Here is a 24,806-nt window from a genome sequence, read left to right as displayed (position 1 = left end):
GGGGACCTTATCAAATCGGCATTTAACGTGTATGTCCCGACCTTCTCGTTTGTGTGAAACCAGTCAGATTCCCAAAGCTTTTTTTTCTCACTTTCTGTGGAGTGCAGCACAGCACATCACTAGAGATACTGTACCCCGCACCAATTCTCTTGCACTCCTTACTTTAATTAAAACAATGAAGTCCAGAAACCCTGCACTAGTAGGGATTTCAGTTCTGATCAAATTGATCTCTCCTCTGCCTCGTTGATCTTATTTAATAATGAGAGGTTCTTCCGAAAGAATCTCAGATTTGACTGCGGGGAGAGACCCAGCTCATGATGAACAGCTGCCGGGACTCAGTTAGGGAGTCTAAGGGCCTTTCGCCAAAAATGACCTTCTAGCGCATCACAACCCAACTGAACTGAAAGGCTGAGGGTTTCTGCCCTGTAAGTTACTATGGGTGATAACTTAATTTGATAAAATACCAGAGTGGGAGATTGAGAGAACTGGCCATATCTACGGTTAATCATAATAGCTTCTGCTTCAAAAGCAGTCATTTTTGCTCTATAATAATCATGCAATTCTGCCTTGTTTCTCAGTTCACACAACCGCATTCCCAAATAAAGAAAGTTTGCGACATGTTCCAGTTTCACCATTCCGAGAGACCATTGGAATTCTTTGTATTTTTGCTTCATCCCTGGTCTCAAGCATAATATCTTCGATTATGAGCACTTTATTACCAGATTGTTGGGCATGGCGTAGGAGTACAACACCTACAACTTATGTTGCAGGCCAATCGGGGTATAATCCATCTTTGTATCTAAGATTGAGAATTGGTATTTTGCCAGTAGCCATTTTTACCAAATCTTGGAATGATAGGAAACAAGATCTGTGGCCTATAGGTGGTCTAGCGAAAGAGTCTCCATCACACTTTCTGCTGTTCTATGTTAAGATGATGCATTTTAGATTTAAATATCTGGTTCCTTTAATGAAGGAGTCTGAGATAAGATACCTGTGCAGTGATTCAGTATCGAAGACAGAATTTGCAAACAAATGTGGTGCTAGCTACTACCCACTTTGTTCATAGGTCATGGTTGCTAAGAAACAAGTTAATTGACCAATCAATTAACGTTTAATTAATTGTTTGCAACTGCTATTCTGAGCCTGTGAGATATTCTCTCCTCAGACTTTTACTTATTGATTGTGTTATCTGTTTAAACGGGTGGTTCTTTTCAAGGTCCCTAAGTGCAATGATTTATGTGTATGTATGTATTGAATTGAAGGTATGCAATACTGAATAAAAGTCTGCAAACGTAAAAGTATAGTAAATAATGCAGATTAGAATTTGCAAAGCGAATGGAAAAACAACACACATTTTCAAATGCATCAGTTATGTTAGAGATAATCAAGCTGAACAGAAGCGGGGCCAGAACGCAGCCTTGCTTAAGGCTGCCGCTTGTGGGACTCTGTGTAGAAAGCTTTCCCTGGTTGTTCAGCATGATAGGGCACTAGAGTGCAGCGCCACAATCATCTGTAAGAGACTGGATGGACAATCCCATTGCTGTAGTTTTCACCAAAGAAGGTGTATTCACACTGTCAAAGGCCATGGAGAAGTCAATAAATGCTATATAAACAGGCTTCACAGTGGCCTCCTGTTTTAATAGTCACAGGATGAATTAATTAGCGTGTGTACCAACCCCCCTCCTAAATCCAGTCTGAAACAGATCTAACCTATGCGCACTTCTAGCCTATGAAGAGAAGTCCGTCAGGAGAAGAGAGGCAACATTTTTTGTAGATTATGCTTCACATGCAAAATACTGGCAACATAGGAAAAGAAAAGACCACTTTGTTTCCATGGGTCACATGAAAATTTCATTTAGGCCCGTGGCGGACTTCACAAAGGACTTCCTCACTGAGCGCCTGACTTGCATCCCAGCTGTTTACAACAGCAATAAAGTGTGGCTTGCCTGAAAGGTGGTGGAGAACAAGTGTCCCCCAGAATTGGAGTCTCTGAAAGCTAATTTCTATGCAAGGTGGATGACCTATCTGGTGCATGACCGGAAGGTAGGGGGGAGGGTTGAAGTCAGGCGCTGCAATCAAGTTGGAACTCTAAAATAATACAAGAAAATAGAAGCTTTTCAGATCAAAATGAGGGTCCCTTCAGATAAGAGGAAAGGCTGCCAGATATCTGCAGTGGAGGATCTCTGTGTAGCAAATGCATGCCCTTTCACGATCTGCAGCCTACATTTCAAACAACAAAGAGACTAATAAAAAAACTGGCCAAGAGAGGCAAGTGGAGCTGGAGACTGGAGAGCTCCAATACATAACCAAAAGATTTCCTATTAATATAAAAGGACTTATCATATAGGCATTTTTCTCAGCAACCATGTGTCGTACTTACTCGATTGATGTGTCCTTTGTTTAGGTGATTTTTAGGTGATTTCATTGAAACAGAATTCCTGCGATTTAGGGAATGGTGATGGCAAGATTTGCTAAGAACATGTCCGGATTTAATAAGTGGCGAACTGGCGGGGGGTAAAATGAGATTATGTGGGGAATAATTTTGTTCCAAACGTTATGCTTTTTGTAAAAAGAGCAGAAAATTGCCAAACGGCTGAGCAAATTGGTGCGGACCAGGCTGTTATTAAATTCCCCATTATTAGCTGAAGCAGAATATATATATATATAGTATGCAGTTACTAGTAAATTACAACGTTTTTGACACATAGCTAGATTCTTGCCAAATTTTGACATAAAAAAGGGGATTGCAAATGGGAATTGACATATGTCTGCTCCACACTCCTGAACCAATCCATAGCGAAAGGCTGGTAGAGAGAAGGGTACTGGCCAATCCTCATTGCAAAAACTCTTGCAGGGAACTGGCCAATGTTGTAAACATGATGTTGTCATCACTGGTATATAAAGTGTATGCACCATTAGGAAAGGGGAGAGCTGCTGAAATTACCATCTAGAGAGCTGCTAAAGCCTACCATCTGACAGCCACAAGAAAGCACCAAAAGGAGATATGGCTGAGATTGCATCTGGGTGAAGCTGCCTTTTGTTGGGAATGCCTAAAAGCTGACTGGTTCCTATGGTGGTGAGCTGGGGACCATCCTTGAGAGTGGAGTGACCAGACCCCTGCCCCATCCATCCAAGGGGTCCTGACATGCAGCTGGTTTTCCAGAACTTTACACAGAGGTTTTCTATGTAGGTAGAATTGAATGCTTTACAATCAAAAGGTGGGGGGAGGGGTCTGCTGTTCTTAAATACATTCCCTTTATAGCGGGTGGGGGTGGCAAAACTAGGTAATCCTGAGCCTATTTAATTAAAAAAAAAGTCTTTCATTAATTCCCCTTGGCGGAACAGCACAGGGTGATTTTTGTTAAAATTCTATATTAAAGGTAATTACCAGTGTGCGCTGAAAACTATAGTCTAATTTAATCGAGCAATCGTTCTGTTCTGCTTCCCCAACACATGCCTTTAAGTGGAGGGGGGTCTAAAATCCCAAATTCTTAAATCATCCCAATTTTTCTGTCAGACTTCCCATACACAGACCGAAGTAGGGGTGGGGAATTCTGAAAAACCCACTGCTAAATCACCCTGTGTTTATTTACTGCTAGCCTTTTAAGCGCACATGAAAACTGAAATTGTACAGCATTGCAAATGTAAAGTGATTTTTTTCAGGGACCAGTGTCGATCATTTATTTTGAATTTTGTATGAAGTAAAATATTTTGATTTGAGTTTTCCCAACCAAATTTTGAGTTATTTATGCAGAGAAAAGTGTATTGTGTTGGGCCATGGATGAAGTGTAGCGTGACATTTTAGTGCAATTTTCTATTACCTGTCATCAAAATAAATACAAATATATTTCCTGTGCACCGTCCTGGTTCTTGGCTCATTAGTAGCACACGGGGAGGGATCCAAGGGGGATGATAATCAGAAATAGGGCTGAATAAAGAACGGACATTAAATCGTTTAGTGTGCAACACCTAGATTGGGGGAGGGGGAAATGAACTCCCTGTGTTGAGGATAGCCTCTCAATACACTATTACATCGTGAAATAGAGTCAGCTGGTAATCAGGCATCTATTTTCTGACCCCTGACACTTTTTCTGTTGCTTACTCCACAGAAAGGGCTTGCAGATTAGCTCTCCAGGTATCTTTGACTAGGACTCCCAAGAGCACTCAACAGCGATGATGATGTTTAAGGCTGATGGGAATTTTAGCCCAAAACATCTAGCGCGACAGCGGTTGGTTGCACACCACTGTTCCACAGCATTGTTGCCTGCATAGAAAGTTACATACTTGCCTCTATATAAATGACTTGGATTGCAGACATGATCAGGTCAATGATCTGCCACATCAGACACCATATTCTCGAGTTGCTCATCTTGCAGGCACCATGGCCTCAAATACTCCATTGTTCTGCAAAATCTCAAATACCCTTCCCTTGCAACACCAGGACCTAGAGTGCCATTGTCCTGCAGACACAATGACCTCGGGGCCCTCTATTGGACACTATATTCTCAAGGGCCCTTGTTTGCCAAGACCGTACCTCTGAGGTCCTTTCCAAGCAGGCACCGTCACCTTCAGAACCTTTATCTTGCAGAGATTATGACCTTGAGTGCCGCCAATTCCATCTTGTTTAGTTTCCTAGGCTTCCTGCGACTTAAATGATTGGCTTAGCACTCAGAACACATATTTCTCAGAGACCACAGCTACATTTATTTTCTCTAGGAGGGAGATCTACGCAGTAACCACTTCCCACAAAGGTAATCGTGTCCCAGAAAGCTGCCTGAAGATATGTCAGCTGTAGCACAGGTGCAGCTGCAGGAATCGAGCGACATGGAAAAGCACTGGCCCGTCTCAGAGTCATTCTAAGTCTAAACACAGTTTGGGGAGATAAGAGAACTACGCTGAAGAATTAATAACTACTGAAAGAAACTATTTTAAAAAGGTTTGTCCTGAGAACTTTGCGCACACGTTAAATAATTTTCAACTGTTCAAGTACGAAGATCATGGGTACCAAGCGAGCCGATACTTAAAATCATTTCAATGTATTCAGAGGATGGCGATACAGAATGATGACAATCTAAGCTGTGGCTACAAATGGTAAAGACCCCAACAGCTAAAGACCAAGTAACAATAAAAGGTCACACAGCCGCTCTCAAAAAGGGCCCAGACCCGGGCATTCAATCAAGACATTCAAAAATATAGTTCTTATCAAGGTATCACAGGAGTACTTCAAGGTTGGTAAATAATAAAGATGAGGTTGTCAGTTGATTTTCATATAGTATTTTATCGGAAGGATAAAGCTGTCACTAATATTTCCTTAGTGAGGGAGCATTTGCCGCAACCCATATATATTTCAGACTAAAGCCAATGCATTTCGGAACATTTTGGAAGATTTGTACGGGAGCTGGCAAACGTTAAAGCTGCCTACAGTAGGGTGCAGCGGTGCGGCATGCAATAGGCAGCCATAATGTTAACCTTCCGATAAAATACTATATGAAAATCAACTGACAACCTCATCTTTATTATTTACCAACCTTGAAGTACTCCTGTGATACCTTGATAAGAACTATATTTTGTTATTGTATTCTTACTTGGTCTTTAGCTGTTGGTGTATTTTGAAGTTCGGGTGTCTCCAGACTTGCAACAGCCAGCTCCATTCAAATATCCACTATTATACATTTTTTACCTCTACATCTACCTGTATATATAAAAATTTCTAAACTAGTGGTGCCCACTTACTTCCCTGTTTGTTACAAATGGTAAAGAAACAGAAGAAAAAATAATCCTGCCTTGTATCCAAACACCACTGAAAGGCAAAGATGGCAGCTGACAAATTCTAATGCCTGGTTAAAAGAATCCGTTCCCACCACAATAGCATCAAATTAACTACTGAAGAGGGATCTGCATTGTCCCAGAGTGCTCCTCTTCATAGAACCAATTTATTGAACTAGAATGATAAACCAGCAAGAGAAGAACACCTTCTCAGAACGCCCAGCCCAGTCCCCCACCTCCCATTTAAAATCTCCCTAAAGTCACAGAATTTTTTTTTATCTTCCCACATTGGTGGCTCAACACTCATTTACTAAAACATGAGACCAGTGTAGAGCGCCCGCACCTCTTTTCCTTCCCCGAGCCCCAGCAACAACGACAATATCCCTGGGGCAAATCATTAAGTGCAGAAAGCACATGGGAACAATCAGGTGCATAATTGACTCTTGCAAAGCAGGGCACCCACCTTCAAGGCACACTTCTGTCCTGTTGTTCGGTTGAAGCACTCCAGCACCTTCCCGTTGATTCCCAAACCCAGCACTTGTTTGGACACTTTGTAGTCATCTGTGATAGCATGCTTCTTGAATGGCATTCTCAGGTGTTCTGCTGCACTGATGGGGGGCTTGGTAAGGTTCTGCTGCTCAGGTCCGAGAAGATTTCCATTGCTTTCCATTACGGTGCGGAAGTGGCAGGCTCAACACCTTCGGAAGGAAGTGGAGGAACAAATGAAGAAACGGCAGCAAAAGCATGCTAGCACACTGTACAACTCTGCCCATAACAGGTTTTTATTGGAGACATTTTACTTGGTCACATTTCTATCACCATTGTGAACTTAGGAATCCAAGACCCTTCTGAGCAAAACGTTGCGTACAAGAGCACACGCAAGAACAAGCTGAATCGGTCAGTATTGCCCATGCATCCTCCATAACAGACACCAACAAGCCAAACCTCTCTTCCGCACCCCACCCCTCCACAGAGGACCAAAGCAGGTCTAGAATAACCACAACCCAGAGATCACTATAACCAGTGTCTTGGTCACAGAATTGTGCCTTCCTTCACTTTAAACCATGGGTGGATAACCTACGGCCCATGGGCCAAGTGCGGCCTAGCATGGCTTTTTTTGTTGTTGAAGAATTTCTTAAAGGACTGGAGCACACAAGCAACAGTGGGCTGTCCTCCATTAGGAGAGGTTTCATTGCCGGGAACAATACTGGCCCTCTTTTGTTTCAGTGGGTATGCTACGTGGCTCGTAAGACGCCATGTAGTGCGTGTGGTGTGGCTAATAAGGCAGGTTGCCAGAAGGCATTAGGCTCGTCACATCAGACACAGTACGAGTGAGGTGCTCTAAGCATCCACCAATGCCAGCCAGCCAGCCTTCCTGCGAGCCATCCATGCTGACCTGCCACCCGTCTGCAGCTGCCCCATGATCCATTCGACCTAACACAGTAAGTGGGGAGGGTGAGAATAGAGAGGACCATGAGTAACCAGGGCTATTGCTGTTGGGGGGGAGGCGAGGAAGGGTCCAGGGCCATGTAGTTTGATAGCAGTGGATGGGGGGGGGGCTTGGGGCCGGGTTGGTGGGAGTGAAGCGTGGGGTGCCAGGGCCATGTTGGTGGGGGGATATGGGAGATGGGGACCAGGGCTATTCTGTTTGGTGGGGGGACATGAAGTTTGGTAGGGGGCTAAATGGACATGGGATATAGAAATAAAGACAAGTACACCTCAAGATACTTATTTGTTTTTCATGTGTTTAATTCAATTTGGCGGCTGAAAAAGCCTCCTAACACGCCTGTCCCTCTCACCCCCCGGCCACCTCCCTTTTGCTTTTCGGCCAACTACAGGCGCCCCTGCTTTAGACAACAGAGATGATGCATACCCATACCCTACTACAGCAACATCACTGTTTAACTCGCACACTAGCCAAAACACTAACACTTCGGACACCGGAGAGGACTAGAGCAGCAGGACTGTTTCATTAATTCTAGCCAAAGTCCTGCAAAGTCCCTCTCTCACATCAACAACAGACACTGGACTTGTTAAGACAACCCACAAGCAGCCAAAAAGCCTCGAAAGGGAAGCTTGAACACTCCTGAACTACGACCACCCAACAATCATCATGAACATGAAAGCAACCACAGCAAAGTACCCGTGTGCCAGATCAATACCCACAGTACTGGACTTCCCCAACTAACCTACTCACTTGTTAACATCTCTTACATGAATCCCATGCACACTGTAGCGTAACACCTGCTTGCAACCCTACCACCACAGAACACTGAAGTACTCACTCAGTATACACCGCAACTCCTCAAGCATGTCGTCCCCTGCCACCACACACCCCGGCCCCTCTTGTTGCAGCCCAGTGGCTCTTCTTGCATAGCAGCACTGGCAGCTAACCAGTCTTTGGCTGCCCCCTCTGGATACACAGATACCAAAGCATCACTCGCACAAGCCACAAAAACATACTGGCATGCAAGACTGTGGTAAGTCTGGCCTGCACCCATCAACAACTCTGGGTTCACATCTGCTTTTTCCTCTCCTCCCACGAACCGTTCCTACCCTTCCAGAACCATCTGACAAGAGCCTGACAAAACTGCAGAAATTGCACTAGTCTATTATACTAGTATGCATGTATCTGAACAGAAATGGGTTACACTTTGTAGAAAGAATTGTTTGACCCAACCAGAGATCATTATTAATTATGAACACTTGAATGTTTTGGCACATGATCTGAAACCCCGGAACAGTTTCCACAATTATACAAACAAATCCTGTGCCAAGAAAGACTATTTTGAAAGTGCACTGTTTATTTGTTTGTATAGTTTTGAAATACGAAAAAGAAACAAAAAAGGTGGGAAAAGCAGTATAATGTCCGTTTGCACATAAGATAATTAATTTGCGATTGGAGCCTTCACAGAGCTAACATCATGGTAGTTGAAAACCAGTTACTTTTGCCCACTCGTGGGATGATTCCCAACTACTGCTTTAGGTCAAGACTTTATCCACTAAGTGAACTCTTCAATATTTTCCTTGTACGATTGATGGTTTGTTCACAGAAAATAAACAAAGTTTCTCCCACTCTATGTATTCTTTCTCCTCTAGTTTGTTTTTTATTCTGACTGAGCTCGAGCTTTATTGATTACCAAACCATCACTGAATTGAGGAGTCAATCAAAATCTGTAAGAACATGAAATTGCACAAAATGAAGCAAAAGAATTGCAACAATCTTCAGACTTAACTACACCAGCTTGGCCAGTCCACACAATGTATGGGCTCCAGCCCTTTTCACATAGAGCAGTGGTTGCATTTCTCAAAGAGAAAGTCCATCAATATTACAGACCTTCTACCTCCTTTCAACATCACTAGAAATGTTGCATGCCCACCTGGGCACACTCCAGCTATTCCCTTCACTCAGCATCAAGAGGATCACTTGCAATGTTTTCTTTGATGCATAGACACTTGTCAGTGAGATTGGTCTTAACATGGAGATATTCAGTCAAAACTTCAGACTCTATGTTGAAGAACTCAACGTCAAATCATTCCACGAGACATATTTTTCCTGCTTACTTCAGAGTGAGAAGATCCAGATACTATCTGATGATGCCAACAAGGGGTATGCCAGATGTCACCATCAACTTGGTCATCTCTGGCATTCCGGCTACCGCAGGTGGATTTTAACATCCAGCATAATAAATAAATCCCCAAAGATTGGAACGGTATCGTACCCAAAGACACAGAAAACTCCATCAAAACACTTGGCGCACTTGTAAACAAGAACAGCGAATATCAACACACTAGATTAGCAGCTTTTCGAAAAAACAGCTTTAATCAGTGAAGCCAGGCTTTCCAAAAACAAGAAAAAGAAGGCTTCTCAATTCAAGATCCAGCCTTGGTAAGACATAACCCACTTCCTGACAGCCACTGTCTCTGCAGCCACAAAGAAATAAGCATTTCCAGCATGGCAGCCTGGCAAAGAAAGTAAAGGAGACAGCTTCTGGGGAATAGTTGTCTGCCGACTTCACTGCCACCACAGGCAGCCAGTGTGATGACACTACTTAGCCATTGGCTAGATTCATCTGGGACACACTTGTCCACCTCTCCATGTCTATAATTAAAAGATAAAAATAGACTAGTCAAAAATGTCATACGGGAAAGGCAGTTGTAGCATTCTATGTTCTATGTCCACACTCCCACCACTGCTACGTGGAGTGTGGAACAGAGAAAATGGAATGCTAAGGGAAAGATACAATGGAAGAATCCGTTATTGCAGTACTGTTTAAGAGTCAGGTGGGCGAATCCCTTATTATAATAAACATTAATGTAACTATATTTACTAAGCATCATTTCAGCAGTATAGTATCTAACCAGGTCACCACTGCTGCCACACATCTTGCAGGTTTGCCATAAAAAAGACACGGCTGTGTTGAACATCTTTGACATATTTTTGTTAAGCATCACCTTGTCTTAAATACATTATTCATAATTTTGACACTCAAGCAGAGAATTAAATGAACTAGTATCCATAGGTCTGGACAAAGAAGAGTCCCCAACACTTACTAAGTAGGTAGTTCGGCCCAGTTTTTCAGCAGCAGAATTATCCATCGCAGTGGTACCTGCAAAGATGCACTTGCCTCAGCCGCAAAGCCATGTTCCCCCACCTACGTTGAGAAGGAGCTCACTAGGGCCACCGCTGTGTGCTGCCGGAGTAGCACACCCTGTCCGGATTCTTCTAAGCACGGAGGTAAGCTCAGGCATTATCTACGCTGCCTTGAAGCTTTACTGCTCCCTGCATGAATCTCACGATCTGCCGTGTATTCAGTAGTACCAACAACTCGGCTACTTACGTGCTTCTAAAATGCTCCATTTGCTGAATATCGGAGCCATCCACCGCCGTATCTCCTGGGACACACACGAGGCTACCCCTTTCCAAGATGGCCACCTCCCATTCATGGCCCCCTGCCTAATGTTGTCCTTTTCCTCTGCCTGGCTTCTCCTTGGCCCGGATTGGGCAAGAAGCGCCGAATCACTGCCACCCAATAGCCGGCGGCCAGCGAAGTAAGGCCAGGAAAGAAGGCCTTACACTGACCAAGCTGACAGAGCTCTACAGGCGCTTAAGAGCCGTTATGCTGCCTGCGCACGCTCTCCTACTCGCTGAGAGCCATAGGTGTGTCCCCCCTGCATGCCATTCCTTTAGGCGCAATTCCCTCCCCAAGGATCACTCCACTTGTAGGCCCATGCTAGCAAGCTATTGGCCCAGCCTGACGTTAACTGCTCCACAACAGTCATCGACTGTCTTAAACACTAACTATGTTGCTGCTGCTGGCCTGCCCCTAGCGGCTCTGATATTAACTGTGTTGCTGCCTGTCCCTAGCGGCCCTGATATTAACTGTTGCTGCCTGCCCCTAGCGACCCTGATATTAACTGTGTTGCTGCCTGCCCGAGTGGCCCTGATGTTAACTGTGTTGCTGCCTGCCCCTAGCGTCCCTGATTAACAGTATTGCTGTCCGTGCACTAGCACCCTACTACATCTGTTCCCTTCAAATGCATCCACCTGGCACCCGCCCCACAGCACCTCTGCACCTTCTCTCCCCATCTTCCCTCCCCTCTTCCTCATCTCTCTCTCCCTCCCTCCCTCCCTCCCTCTTGGCCATCTGCAGCATGCCGCCTTCTCACCCAGACTCGCATGCTCACCCATGCAATACACCACTACTTGACCTCATGCACACCACATCACCTTCAGCACCCCAAACTACATTCTACCACTATACCAACCCGACATCACCCACACCACCTCAGCCTCAGGCTCTGTAGACTAACACCACGCACTTAACCTCTCTTAGCTAAACATCTCCTAACTCACTGCAGCACACCACCCTCCAAATACCTTAGGAACAACAGACTTAGCTCTCACACCCACACATCAGTCACCAAGACCCACCTCTCTGACCATGCACACCACCCCAGCACCCATCATGCCGCACCCATCATGCTCCAGCCTCCGTCACTTAAACACGCACCTACCACCTCCCATACCCCAAACGCCGACATACACACTCCATCAAAAGATTTAAGATGTGCACTCATCAATGCTCGCTCTGTCCATGCCCATGCTATTGAAATCAATGACCACACATAATCTAGACATACTAGCCATATTTGAAACCTGGCTCCATGAAGCATCCAGCCCATCCACACACCTTGCCCTCCCCCAAGACTATACCATCCTCAGACAGGACCGAAAAAATTCTAAAGGTGGAGGCGTTGCACTCATCTTTAAAAATACGCTCGCCATGAGAATGTGTAACCACCAATGGGACAACAACGCTGATCTCCTCTCTGCCAAACTAGCCCTCTCCCCTAACTGCACCATAAACTTCTTCATTACCTACAGACCACCAGGATCACCCCCAGACTATCAAAAGCAACTCTTCCAAACCATTGGCAACAACCTTAAAAGCACCACCAAAACCATCCTTCTAGGTGATATTAACCTTGGCCTATCTGACCCGAAAGACAAAGCATCCGCAAACTTAGCCAAAGAACTCTCACACATGGGGTTCGAACACAAAATTACGACACCCACTCCCAACAACGGCAGATCCATTTACTGGATTGCTGATCACAACTGTTCAGCTGCCATCACGTCCATCTCCCCCCTCCCATGGACGGACCACTACTTCATTTAATTCTTCATTCCCACCACTCCCACCCATAAAACCCTGACTCCTGCCCCCTGCCAAAGTAAGAAGCTCCAAAAAAACTCACTGCTTCCAACCTTGCTCCTCTACTCGATATCCCCAAACTCAAACCTCCATTTAGCCATGACCCTACCTCTCTTGCCAACATCTACTCCAGCGCGCTCACTCAAGCCATCGAAACTATTGCCCCTCTAGAAGAAAAAAAAGAAAAAAATCCATGCACTGCAACTCTTGGTTCACTGAAGAAGTATCTGCCTTTCACACCAAGAAACGCAAAGCTCTATCCAGGTGGCAATCAGCACCTAATCAATCCTCTCTCAACGATTTCAAAGAGATCTCTTTGACCTACAAAAAAGCTATATTCCAAGCCAAATCCGAATCCTATAACCATAGAATCACAATTGCCAGCACCAAATCAAGAGAAATTTTCTCAATATTTAAAGAACTCACCTCACCTGCTTCCAGCCCAGATGAAATCATCAATGATGAAGCCTGGTGCACAGGCATCCAGTCTGCCCTCCTCAATAAAGTCAACACACTCCAAAATAAAATAGCATCCCAACGCAAAGCTCTCAACACCACCCCCAGTTCTCCCTCACCTCCCACTAACAATACTCACTCACAAACATCCCTCTTCGCTTTCAGAGAAGTCACAGAGATGGAAGTCGCAGACCTCCTCAAATAAATCAAACCTTCCACATGCAAAGGAGATATCTGTCCACCCTCCATCATCAAAAAATGTACAGAATCACTCACCCCCATCATCACAGCTTTCATCAATGCTTCATTCACATCTGGAACAGTACCACAATGCCCAAAAGAAGCCTGGGTTCACCCGCTCCTGAAAAAACCCTCCCTTGATCCTTCCTCCCCCAATAACTATCGACCTATCACCACCGTCCCCTTCCTCCTCAAAATCCTAGACAAAGCTGCCCATAACCAAATCCAACACTACCTGGAAGCCCACACCATCTTAGGCAGAAGACAATCAGGTTTCCGCAAAGGGCATGGGACTGAAACAGCCCTCCTAGATTTAAAGAATCAAATCACCAAAATAATGGACACAGGCAAACCTGCTCTCCTCCTCCTGCTCGACCTCTCTGCAGCATTTGACCTGGTCGACCACAGCATTCTCACCTCTCACCTTTTCAATGCTGCACACTTCTCTCATAAGGCAACCACCTGGATCACTTCCTACCTTGAAGGTAGGGCCATGAAAGTGTACTCAGACCAGGCCAGCGCTCTCCCCACCACCATCAATTGTGGAGTTCCACAAGGGTCCTGCACAGCACCGACCCTCTACAACCTATTCACCAAACCCCTCTTTTACTTACTGGACTACCTTGACATAGCTTACACAAACTATGCGGATGACACGCAAGTTCTCCTCCCGGTCTCCGGAGATTACGACCAAGACTCAGAAGCCCTCCTTAAAATCTATTCCACTATCCAAACCTGGATGGCTATCAATGGTCTCTGTTTAAATGGAGACAAAACCGAAATCATCATCCTAGCCTCCAGCAAAACACTAACCAAACTCAGCCCCGACTATTCTCACATGACCATCCACAGTATTAGCATACCTGTCTCCTCTGCCGTCAAGACCCTAGGAGTCGACCTAGACGCCACACTCTCCATGACTAGACAAGTCAGCGCCATCGCCTCCGCATTTGCACTGACCACCAAACTCATCTACGCGATAAAACCCTACCTCACCACTCCCAACTGCCCCTCCATAGCCAGAGCTACCATAGGAGCCAGACTGGACTACTGCAACGCCCTGCTAGCAGGCACATCAACTAAAAACTTAAACAGGCTTCAAATAGTGCAAAATAATGCCCTCCGCGCTGCACTACTCATCCCCAAAACTGACCACATCTCACATGCCAGAAGACTCGTACACTGGCTCCCAGTCAAGGAAAGAATCAATTTTAAAATACTCACTATCACTCACAAATGCATCAATCACACAGCACCCTCCTACTTATCAGAAACCATAACCATGAACTCATCCATCCGTCCTAAAAGAAGCCATCACTCTAATCAACTCTGAGTACCCACTGTAAGAAGAGCCAAAGCCGGCGGCATTGGCTTCCCACACATAGCACCTAAGCTCTGGAATGCTCTCCCCAACTCTCTCAGAGCAGAACCCCCACTGTACTTCTTTCGCAAATCCCTCAAAACTACTCTATTCGATTAACCTCTACCTTCCTTCACCTACACTCGATCTCATACATTCTGCTACGAAATGTATCTGAAAATACCAGCATCTGATCTGTATACATTATCCTGTAATGAAATTGCCTTGTAACCATCTTCCTTCCACTGTAACCAGCTTAATGTTTCTCTGTAACAGCGCCACGATGCCCCTGGGCTGATGTGCGCTTTAAATAAATTTGAATAAATATATGATGGACAGCCATGTGCAGCTGTGGGGAAGTCGCTTGTAGTCAAAAGCTCCCCCCAATTGCCACGCACTCCAGTGGTTGAAAACAGAGGATTTCCCACCAATGGGCACACACCATCAAAAAGTGAAGAGGCTGAACATAATCCGGTAATGCTATGCCATTTGGTTCTTTTCTCCTCCGCCAACATGCCACCAGCTTGTGCAGGAAAGATCCAGTTTGGATCCAGTACCGCAGAACATCCTGTTCAGAGAGGCAGATATCCTCCTCAGGGAATGTTCTATAGAAGCTGTAGCAAAACAAGGGGAAAGGATATGTTCACGATATTTGCTGGCACAGAAGAAAGGCTGGAGAAAAAACTTCACACTTGCTTTGGATCTAAAACAGGAGCCTGGCGATGCTGAAAAAGCACCATATGTTCTCCACTTACAGAAATGTCACTGCTACAGGTCTCCAAGACACCAGCTTCTGCTTTACCATTCAAAATAAATATATTTTCACAATAACCCTCTTCGTATCTGTATAGTAGTTTCAGATCAGTCAACAGTACAGTAGTAACAGAGCAGTCAGGTATTGGAAAAACAAACACCAGGGCACTCGATCTGCGCTTGCTAACAAATAAAACACCAGTGTAAAAAATACCTAAAAAGACATGGGGCCACATTACACGGACGGCGGTAAGGGTTAACGGTCACCGTTAATGGCAACGGTGACCGTTAACCCTTACCGCCGTACTACGAGGTCCCTTTGCGGGTTGGAGGAATTAACGCCTGCTTCTTGCAGGCGTTAAGTACCGACCCGCTAAGGGACCTCGGAGCTAATTACGGCACCGCAAAATTGCGGTGCCGTAATTAGCGCCTTCCCCATTCCCATAGAGCCCTATGGGGCAGAAATGGGAATGGGGAAGGGCAATGGCGGAAAGGGGATTTACCGCCCCTCCAACCTTGGAATGGGGCGGTAAATCCCCTTTCCGCCAAGGCGGTGCCGGTAATTTACCGGCATGGTCCAGGGTGCTAATAGCACCCTGGATTACCGCCTTCCGTGTAATGAGGCCCATGGACTTAGAGGGTGATTTAGTCCTGGAGTAAACATTCCCCTGTTGCGAAGCATTCCATCCACACACTTGGGACTTTTGTGAGGTGTACTTCATTCTATTTCGCTCAGGCACCATTTAAAAAATAAATGTTTACAAGTTCGAAAATCACACGATTCAGCATCATAATGGTCATGTGACCACAACTCAGGCGCTTCATTCACTCTTATTCTCAGCGCCATTTTGGAACAGTTTGTTCTAATTATGAAACCACTCTCTTTTATATGTAATGCCTGTCAACACACAATTATTGCTTCACATGGACTTAGCATGCATTTATTTTCTATGTGATTCTAACTGTTCATTTTGCAGCAGAAACACTGTAGTGATGCAACCCTTTTGAAATACACAGCCTTGGCACATATTCCCAAACATCATAGAAAAGGCAATAGGGAACGACATCTCAGACAATTAAGAGTCAAAACTCATAAAATGTAATACACGGAAGTCATTTGGCCACAGGATATGTTAAACCTTATATTGAGTCGTATTAAGTCAAAATTGCACTTGTAAGAGGTTGTGTATGCTCACTTGGGCTTGATCAAATTAGACTCATGTATGGAATGGGGGCCCACTTGGGCGATATAGTTGCTAATCCAGCTCTTTGGGCTGACAGCTGTCTGTATATAAGCCTCCTGGAAATCCTGGACGCGGTCATCTAGGATTTAAGTGCACTGGCACAACGAGATTAACGTTTTATAATTTTAAATGATTTTCACATTTTTCAGACAAAGATTGTTAAATGGGTTATAACATTTTACACGTTAGAGTTACATGGAAATGAAATGCATGTTAAGTGCATCTGAAGCAATTATGTGCTACATGTAAGAGTAGTTTCATACTTAACAAACTGTTCTAAATTGTGCTGAGAACAAGAGTGAGTGAAGCGCCTAAGTAAGTTGCGGTCAGATGATGATGCTAAATCATGTGATTTTTGAACGTTGTAAAAAAAAAAAAAGTTAAAAAAACCTACTGAGCAAAATAGGATAAAGTACACCTGACGAAGTCCCAAATGTGGGGATGCAACGCGTGGTGAAAGGGGAATATTTATTCCAGGAATAATTCATCCTTTGTAAGTCCATGCTTTTAATGTATTTTTTACACTAGCGTTTTAAATAAATCACGAGTGTTAGCACGTGCAAATCAAGTGCCCTGGTGTTTGTTTTTCCCATGCCTGCCTGCCCGGTTAACTACTATACAGATAGCAAGAGGGTTATTGTGAAAGGTTTTTTGGTTTTAAAGTGACTATCTTCTGAAACCACCCAGGAGGCACCAACTCAAAGACGCCGAGTGCCGTTTTTCATAAGGGTGTGGTTTATTTATAAAGACCTATGTAATTCAGTCAAAAAAACTTTGTTAAAAGGGAAGTTATGGTTACAAGTAAAACTGAAAAACCCCAAAAATGCATCAGTTATGGTAAGCTAAGCAACCATAACTCGTGCAACCACTGTGCACTGCTAAGACGAACACCCAGGACATCAAAGATGACATCACAAATGTCATTGATGACATCACTGGTGAAATCGCATATTTGGGCCACTTGTTTTTGTTCACTGACATATCACCAAACTTTGGAAAAAAAGTATATGGTTCCTTCTGAATGGGAGGGGGCAAAGTTATAGGGAGGTTAAAAAATGCGTGGGAATCCTCATAGACGCAATGGAATGAAAATGTTGCTTGCGTCTACAGCCCAAACCGCTGCAAATTTGGTGTAAATCCATCCAGTCGTTTTAAAAAATGGACAAAAAGTAGTTAATAAAATACTGATATCTGGGTCCGGTTCTCAGACTCACTTCCCCATTCGGGGTGCGCATATGCCTCTGGACTAATCGGGGTGGCTCGATGTTCACAGAGATCAAACGCACCTGCTGATTGGTTGGTGAAAAACGTGAGGTGTGTCATCATTTTTTAAATGGTCACCATGTTGGTGCTCACCGCGGACACCACGGTGGCCGAAAAGACACATTTGGGTTTATTTGGTGCCCGAAATAGGTTTTGGAAAGGGTGGGGGAGTGCACTAAAGGTGACATGGTGCTGTTTTTATGGATGAAAAAAGGTGTGCAGGTGCCACCGAGTCTGCAGTCACTTTTGGTGTCCGCGGACATCATTTGGATTGCAGTGGGTTCAGGGCGAGTCTAGTTATTTGAAGGTGTATGGTACATACTTGTTATATGGTTTAATTCTATTGTGGTGGTTGTGGCCAGTGGCCAGATTCTTGGAAGCATGGCCGTAGGCCGTGCGTGCCCCCAGGTATCTGGCCACAACCACCACAATAGAATTAAACCATATAACAAGTATAGTAACATGTATATAATTATTTTAGATACTATAGGGAAGTATACTATAATTGTATTATGGTGTAGTGATATAATTGAAGTGTAAATGGTATTTATGATGGTCGGACAATTGAGGATAGTGCTGTTTGATGTCTCCTCCACCTTTCACACTGTCAACCCTTGTATACCCATTAAACGGTGCATGATACGTTTAACTTCATGGTCCGGCCGCTGGACTGGCTGACCGCTTTTCCTCACTAACAGCCTTTCACCGCTGCAAGTGGGTCATCCTATGATTGTGGGTCTTCAATATATATTTCGTCCCTCTGGCTCACCTGATGTCTTTCTTTTTGTACATCCAGTGTTATGTTAATGACACACAGCTTTCCTTAAACTTCCCTCTACTCATTGTTTCTCCTTGTTTTTTATCTGTGATTGTCTGGCCGCCATCCAGGCATTGTATGCATTTAACAATGTCTGTCACAATGCCAGTAAGACAGGCATTCTTCTTCTTGTGACACTTGTGCCCTCTTTTCCCCTACAATGGCTGATAAGAAGGCACTAAAATGCAGGGCATGTGGGCAGCAGGCACACAGAGTCGGCTGGCAGCAGCAGATGGCTCGTGGGAGGCAGCTCAGGCAGTTGGATGCAGGTAAATGGACTTGTAGGTAGGAGCGTGGGTTTTCCATGTTCTTTCTTTGGCCAGCCAGAAACAGAGTGACTCCACACGTGCGGAAACACTGCGTTGGCGTGTAATCAAAGGAAAGGCCCTAAGCGTGCAAGTTACGTGGCACACGCTGGACGTTGGTCATTGCCGTTCAGTACCGGGTTAAAGGTCTGCTTAGGACAACAGTGCACTGTACGTGCTTTTCATGGGGATGGACGCGTGAACTTTATATTTTTGTGGATTCACACAGGAATAGTTCACTACTGTGGCAGTGCGTACTTCTTGTTTTGGCAGGGGAGATGCCTATGTGCAAAAGCGTGTATAATTTTTTTCATTCTATGAGACAGACGATGAGTCGTGCTCACATTTTTCCCACTGTGGTTGCTCCTGTGTGTTGAGTACCCATTTTCGAGGTCATAGATGCCTACGTGGTCCTTGCATACACATTTTGTGTGTTGCTGGGTGACACAGCGTACTGCAGGATGTTTTTACTCACAAAGTGGGCTACCGAGGGGTCACGTCCATGTTGATTTTTGTTTTTGGGATGCCCGAGTGTTGCGCAACCCGTTATTTATTCACCAGGGGTCACATAGAGCTTTTCTGGAGCCCAGTGGTACGTTTTCCATCACGTACCCTGCCCCCTCACTCCAATTGACCAGGACAATTGCTGGCTGCATGCCCCATTGCGCTAGTCCATCAGTGCCATGACTGGGAGGGCAAAAGTGGGAATGGAGGCAAAGGTGGGCGACTTGCCAGAGGTGGCCAAGGTGGGTGACATGGCCAAGGTGGCCAGGTTCGCCAAGGTGGGCGATGTGGCCAGGGTGGCCAAGGAGGTCCAACGTGGGCAAGGTCGCCAGGCCCATGCAGGGAGAGCTATGCCCCACACCCAACCGGGGCAGGGAGATGGAGCAGCTGCTGACATACCCAGCACCTGTGGTCACAGACAAGCAGTGCCATCTGCTGTCCAGAGCAGCCAGGGTGTGGAAGCTGCAAGGGCAGCTGCGGCTACCACTACCCAGGCTCAGGGTCAGCCAGCCCGGACTGTAGTTGTCCCGGCACAGGGACAGGGTGACTCAATGGCTGATTTCCATGTCCCGAAGGCCAAGACATGTGCAGTGCAAGTTCCAGGCACCGGCACCCGGGGATCTGGAGCAGCAGTGTCATCTGCTGTTCACACCGGCCAGGGTCTGGAAGCTGCAGGGGCAGCTGTAGCAACCGGCACCCTGGCTCAGGGTCACCCAGCCAGGACTGGATTGGACCCGGCCCAGTGTGACTCAGGGGCTATGTCCTTTGTCACTAAGGCCAGGACACGTGTGGCGCAGGGACCTGGCAACAGTACCCAGCTGATACCTGCAAGCCGACCGTCTGTAGTTACATTGATGGCTGATTCCATAGGCCAGTCCACCTGTACTCCAGCCCCTACTGACCAGAGAAGCCACTCAGGGTCTGCATCACCTCAAAAGAAGCAGAAGCATGCTCGAGCAGTACATGCTGAGACCCCAGACACGGCACAGGAGTACCACACATCGAGAAAAAGGAGTTTCTGCGATGAGGAACTGGACATACTCGTGGACTACCTGTTGGAACACAGCCGTGACATGCTGGTGCAGGCAGGGAGCACACGCCAGTGGCTCAGCGCATGACCCACTGGCAGTGCCTCGCTGACCGTATTAGCGCCTTGGGCTATGAGAGGCACACAGCTGGTGATGTTGTGAAGCGTTGGAATGTCCTCTGACACCGAGCAAAAGAGAAGCTGGCTGCAAAGTTCGCCTCTACTCTGGTGACTGGCAGTGGGTCACCACCAGAGGACAATGAACTCACTGGACATGAGGAGATCGCTAGTTATTTCATTGCAGTGGAGCAGATCCAAGGCGTGGGAGACCTCCCAATGTATGAGGGAATGTCCAGTGAGTGGTGATGCGTGTGTGTACAGGCCAAGTGTATGTTGCTTGGGTGATGTGTTATGATTGTCTGCCAGTTCAGGTTACATTGACATGCCTGCCATGTGTGACCCGTTTGATGTTGGACTGATATGTGCTTGTTGTCATGCAGACTGTATATAGACCGTGTGCTGCACACAGAGGCAATCTTCATCACCATACCTGCTCCCTCCTTCCATGCCATTCTCTGTCTAGCCTATCTTGGCCCTATTCTTGCTCCAACCTGTGGTCGCGGTTAGCATGTGATCTTCCACTCAACAGTCGCCTTCTATCATCACATAACTGATGTCTCTGTGAGGTCACCCTGCAAGTTGCTCCTCCTCAGAGGCATTCTTCCTTTCCTCTCCATCCCCCAGCAGCTCACTGTCTCCAGAGGACTGGTAATTCCTATGGTGGACTACTGCAACAGGCTTTACCAAGATTTCTGTGATTCTACACTCTTCCGTCTGCAACTCTGCCAGTTCTGCACTATGTGAAAAGTCCTTTAGGCTTGGTGCAAGGTATCTCCCTAGGACTGTGATGATGGCACAGGCTCATAGTGGCTATGAGTGTTCATTCCTGAACCCTGTGCATTCTTAGCAAGTCCCTATGGGTCCTGGGCAAGCAATTCCTTCATCTCCAGTATTTACTTCATTCTCATGGTCTTTGATCATTACTTTCATACTCCCTCAGTGTCAGTTTCTCCTCATGGAAATTAGTTTGTGATTCACGTCTGTATTGAGCTGGGGCCTCCCTCTGGTACAGCCTCCCTGCCTCTATGTAACTGGAGGTGTAGCTTCTCTGGGTCTGCAGGCACTTCTGATGCTTCCTCATGTGTTTTGCTCTCTGTCCTCCTCTCCCCTGCTGTAGTCCCGGATGACTGAGAGAATGCACTTGCCACCTGCCCACACTGTCTGCTACGACACAGTCCTCTAAGCTACCATTTTCAACCACGCACTGCCTCCCAGCCATCACCCGCCCTTGGGGGTGGGGTTTACTGTACCCCTACCACCCACTAACAACACTTTACACATGATGACGGCACTTATCCTTACACTGCCATCAGGCCACGACATTGACATTACTGGATCTGTGTTTTTATTCATAGTTGAGGCCGTATCCATGCACTGCATCCACACACTTCTAAACCCCGTTATCACCTTCAACATGCCTATTCACTTGCCTGATGTCAATGTGACCTAGCATTATTGAATCTGTGTGCCTGCCCTCACTGTATTACAACACCTTAGCGTTGCTGCTCCCTGTTACACATGTGTTTAATAGTGAATTCCATAAAATGTCATCTGACATGCATTGTACATGGCTCATGGTCAGTAGTATTCAACTTCCATCTGAGGCTGGTTGACAGTTCTGGCATGGCTATGCTACATGCCATCTGTGTATTGGCATCAGTCATGTTTGTGGAAGGACTATGCCAGTCACGTGCTTGTGTGTGATGCAGGTGCTATGCAGTATATGTGTTATTTTGCCCTTTGACATGCATCCATGTCTGCTTTCAGGCTCCCCTACCATTCACACTGTGTGCGTGCCTGACTCTGTGTCATGTGTGACATGGCAGGTTCATGTGTTGGCTGATAACAATGTAATACCTATGTGTGTGGCCTATGCTATTAACATGTGTATTCATGTTTTTTTTTTATTCGTGCAGGTTATGAGGCACTGGATGCAGTGGAGGAGGACGTGGTGTGGTAGCCCATAAGAATCCACTGGTGCTACAGACCATCCTGGCTAGGGGTGTCTGAGTACACCTCTGAGGAAACTTATACCTCTGGTGCTGAAACAGACATGGAACCCTCATTGCTGTCGCAGGTGAGTGATTCAACTGTGGATGCTGTTCTGTCCCAAACACCTGCAGGGGGGTAGACCCCCAACAGGGCCAGTCAGTGTTGGTATTGCCATCTGTGGTGGTTAAGGCTGCAGGGTCACGCTCCACAGTATTGGCTCCTGTTCCCGGAGCAGCTGATCAAGTGAGGAAGGCAGTCCTGCAGCCACAGGCAGCACCAGCACAGCAAGGGCCAGGTATCCTTGGGTCTGGCAGGTGTGGGGTCTGGCAACGCAGGGGCCATGTGCCACCCAGAAATACTGTGTGGGAGCAATCCATGTATACTATTGCACAGCAACAGGGGGCAGCATGTGAGATGTTGGCTCAGAGCATGGATAGGGTAGCTAATTCCATTCTCCCCCCCCGAAAGACAGATGGAGCTCCAGCAGCAGGCATTGCAGTCCACATGCTGCTCGCACAGGCTGGACATGCTGGCCAGCAACAGAGACCGACGGGCTGAACTGGGGGCTTTGTGCACAGCCATAGCTGCTGAGGCTAAGGCCCACAGGGCTGCCCTGATGGAAGAGAATACCTCCCTCAGATCTACTCTGGCTGCACTCGAGTTGGCCCACAGTAGACGGGCAGAACAGCAGATGGAGCAAGTGACACACAATGTCTCTGTCGAACTCCCTGCAACCAATGAGGTCTTGCAAGCGGAGATCCATGCATCCTGTGAGGTCTTGCAGGCGGAACACTGTGCATCACGTGAAGTGCTGCATGCAGACCTCCCGACCATCATCATGCAGAATCAAACCTTTCAGGCCTGCACGGTCGCTGCCATTGAGTATCAGACCAGGGCTATACGTGGTCAGCCTCCCTTACCACGCACACGTAATGCTAAACCATCGACAGCTCTCCCACTCTATGCTAGCCGTGCAGGCCATGGAGGGTTTATTTTGTATTTTTATTAACATCCACACATGTGGGCGTTGAGGTGCACCCTGCACCTCATCCCTTCCAGGTGCCCCCCCCAGTCCACCATGGCCATTTTTGATTTTTGTTTGACTTTATTTTTTGTCCATTGTGCATTCATGTGACAGTGTGTTGCTTTGTGTGGCATTTGAAGGCATCCACTGTGTGTTCTGGCTGGGCCCATACAGGCTTGTCTCTTGTTGGTACACTCCTTGTTTGTGCCTTAGGGTCCAGACACATATGCCACTCCTGCTTCCCCTTTCAATGGGCTTGCAGGGAGGGCAGCGTGTGAAAGTAACTTACACAGAGGCATTGGGCTTCCATCATTTCTGTGGCCAGGCTGAAGTCCAACATGTGTATACACCCCTAATGGGGAGTCATGATTGTTTGTCCAGTGCATGGTTAGCATACCTTTTTGTTTGGACATTTGTAAATGTGCATTTTTTTCATGTTACATCTTCATGTATTACCTTGACTGTCTCCATTATTGATGCCCTTCCTGCTGTATGCGTTACCCTGCCCCCTTTAGCTAGCAGAGACACACTCAAGATTGAAGGGGTCCATGTGGTAGCTATGTCACATTGAGGCACTTGTGCTATTATGATTGGCCACTGTCTGACATTGAGACTGTTGGGTCCTGTGTTTAAGATATGTTATGCTGGAAAATGGATGTTCCTGTGTACGATTTTATTTTGATGTATCAGAGTGAGTTATTTCTGACCTAGTTCCATTTGTCGAAGTGCACTTTGTGACAGTAGTGGTATATGTTGGGCATTTGTCACTTTTGACATTGCATGCCGTGGCATAGCGTGGCAACCGGGTGACATGAGGTTTGGGAGGGTTTAGGTGACATACCAGAATTTAGAGGTGCTGTTTTGCACAGGGTTAGTGGCATACTGCATCTTCTTTGTGTGCCTTTTGTTCACACAGGATTGGGTTAGTTTTAGTAGCTAGGGTTGCACACAATGTAGCACTTACATGAACACATTCTCAGGGTGGTAAGGTTGGGACAGTTGATTGTCCCTTTTCCATCATTGATTGTCATCTGGAATGTTCCAGGCCTGTGTGCACTCTGCAGGGGTGGGATTTTAGGTGAAGAATTGCACCACAAGCTGGGTAGGGGCTGCCTCGCCATATGCCCTTTCCCCTCCCATGCGCAGCGGGCATGCATCTGGTTGGGGGTGTGGGGGCACCACCATGTCTACTGGTATGCCACGCTGTGTTGCAACA

General features: G+C 46.2%; 1 protein-coding gene across 4 annotated transcripts in view; it reads right to left on the bottom strand.

Moving 5' to 3' along the window:
* The window catches only part of MAPKAPK3 (MAPK activated protein kinase 3), a 514,657-nt gene that overhangs the window by 344,708 nt on the left and 145,143 nt on the right, over nucleotides 1-24,806 (bottom strand). For all 4 annotated transcript variants that reach the window (XM_069644064.1, XM_069644065.1, XM_069644066.1 and 1 more), the window contains one exon: nucleotides 6,230-6,464. In XM_069644064.1, the coding sequence (XP_069500165.1) occupies nucleotides 6,230-6,436 (207 nt within the window). In that variant the 5' untranslated portion in view covers nucleotides 6,437-6,464. The remainder of the gene's footprint in view (nucleotides 1-6,229; nucleotides 6,465-24,806) is intronic.

Source organism: Ambystoma mexicanum, chromosome 2p (assembly GCF_040938575.1).
Source record: "Ambystoma mexicanum isolate Mex_15411 chromosome 2p, UKY_AmexF1_1, whole genome shotgun sequence".
In the NCBI taxonomy this organism is placed as follows: Eukaryota; Metazoa; Chordata; class Amphibia; order Caudata; family Ambystomatidae; genus Ambystoma; species Ambystoma mexicanum.
This window is presented reverse-complemented; position numbering and strand designations above follow the sequence as displayed.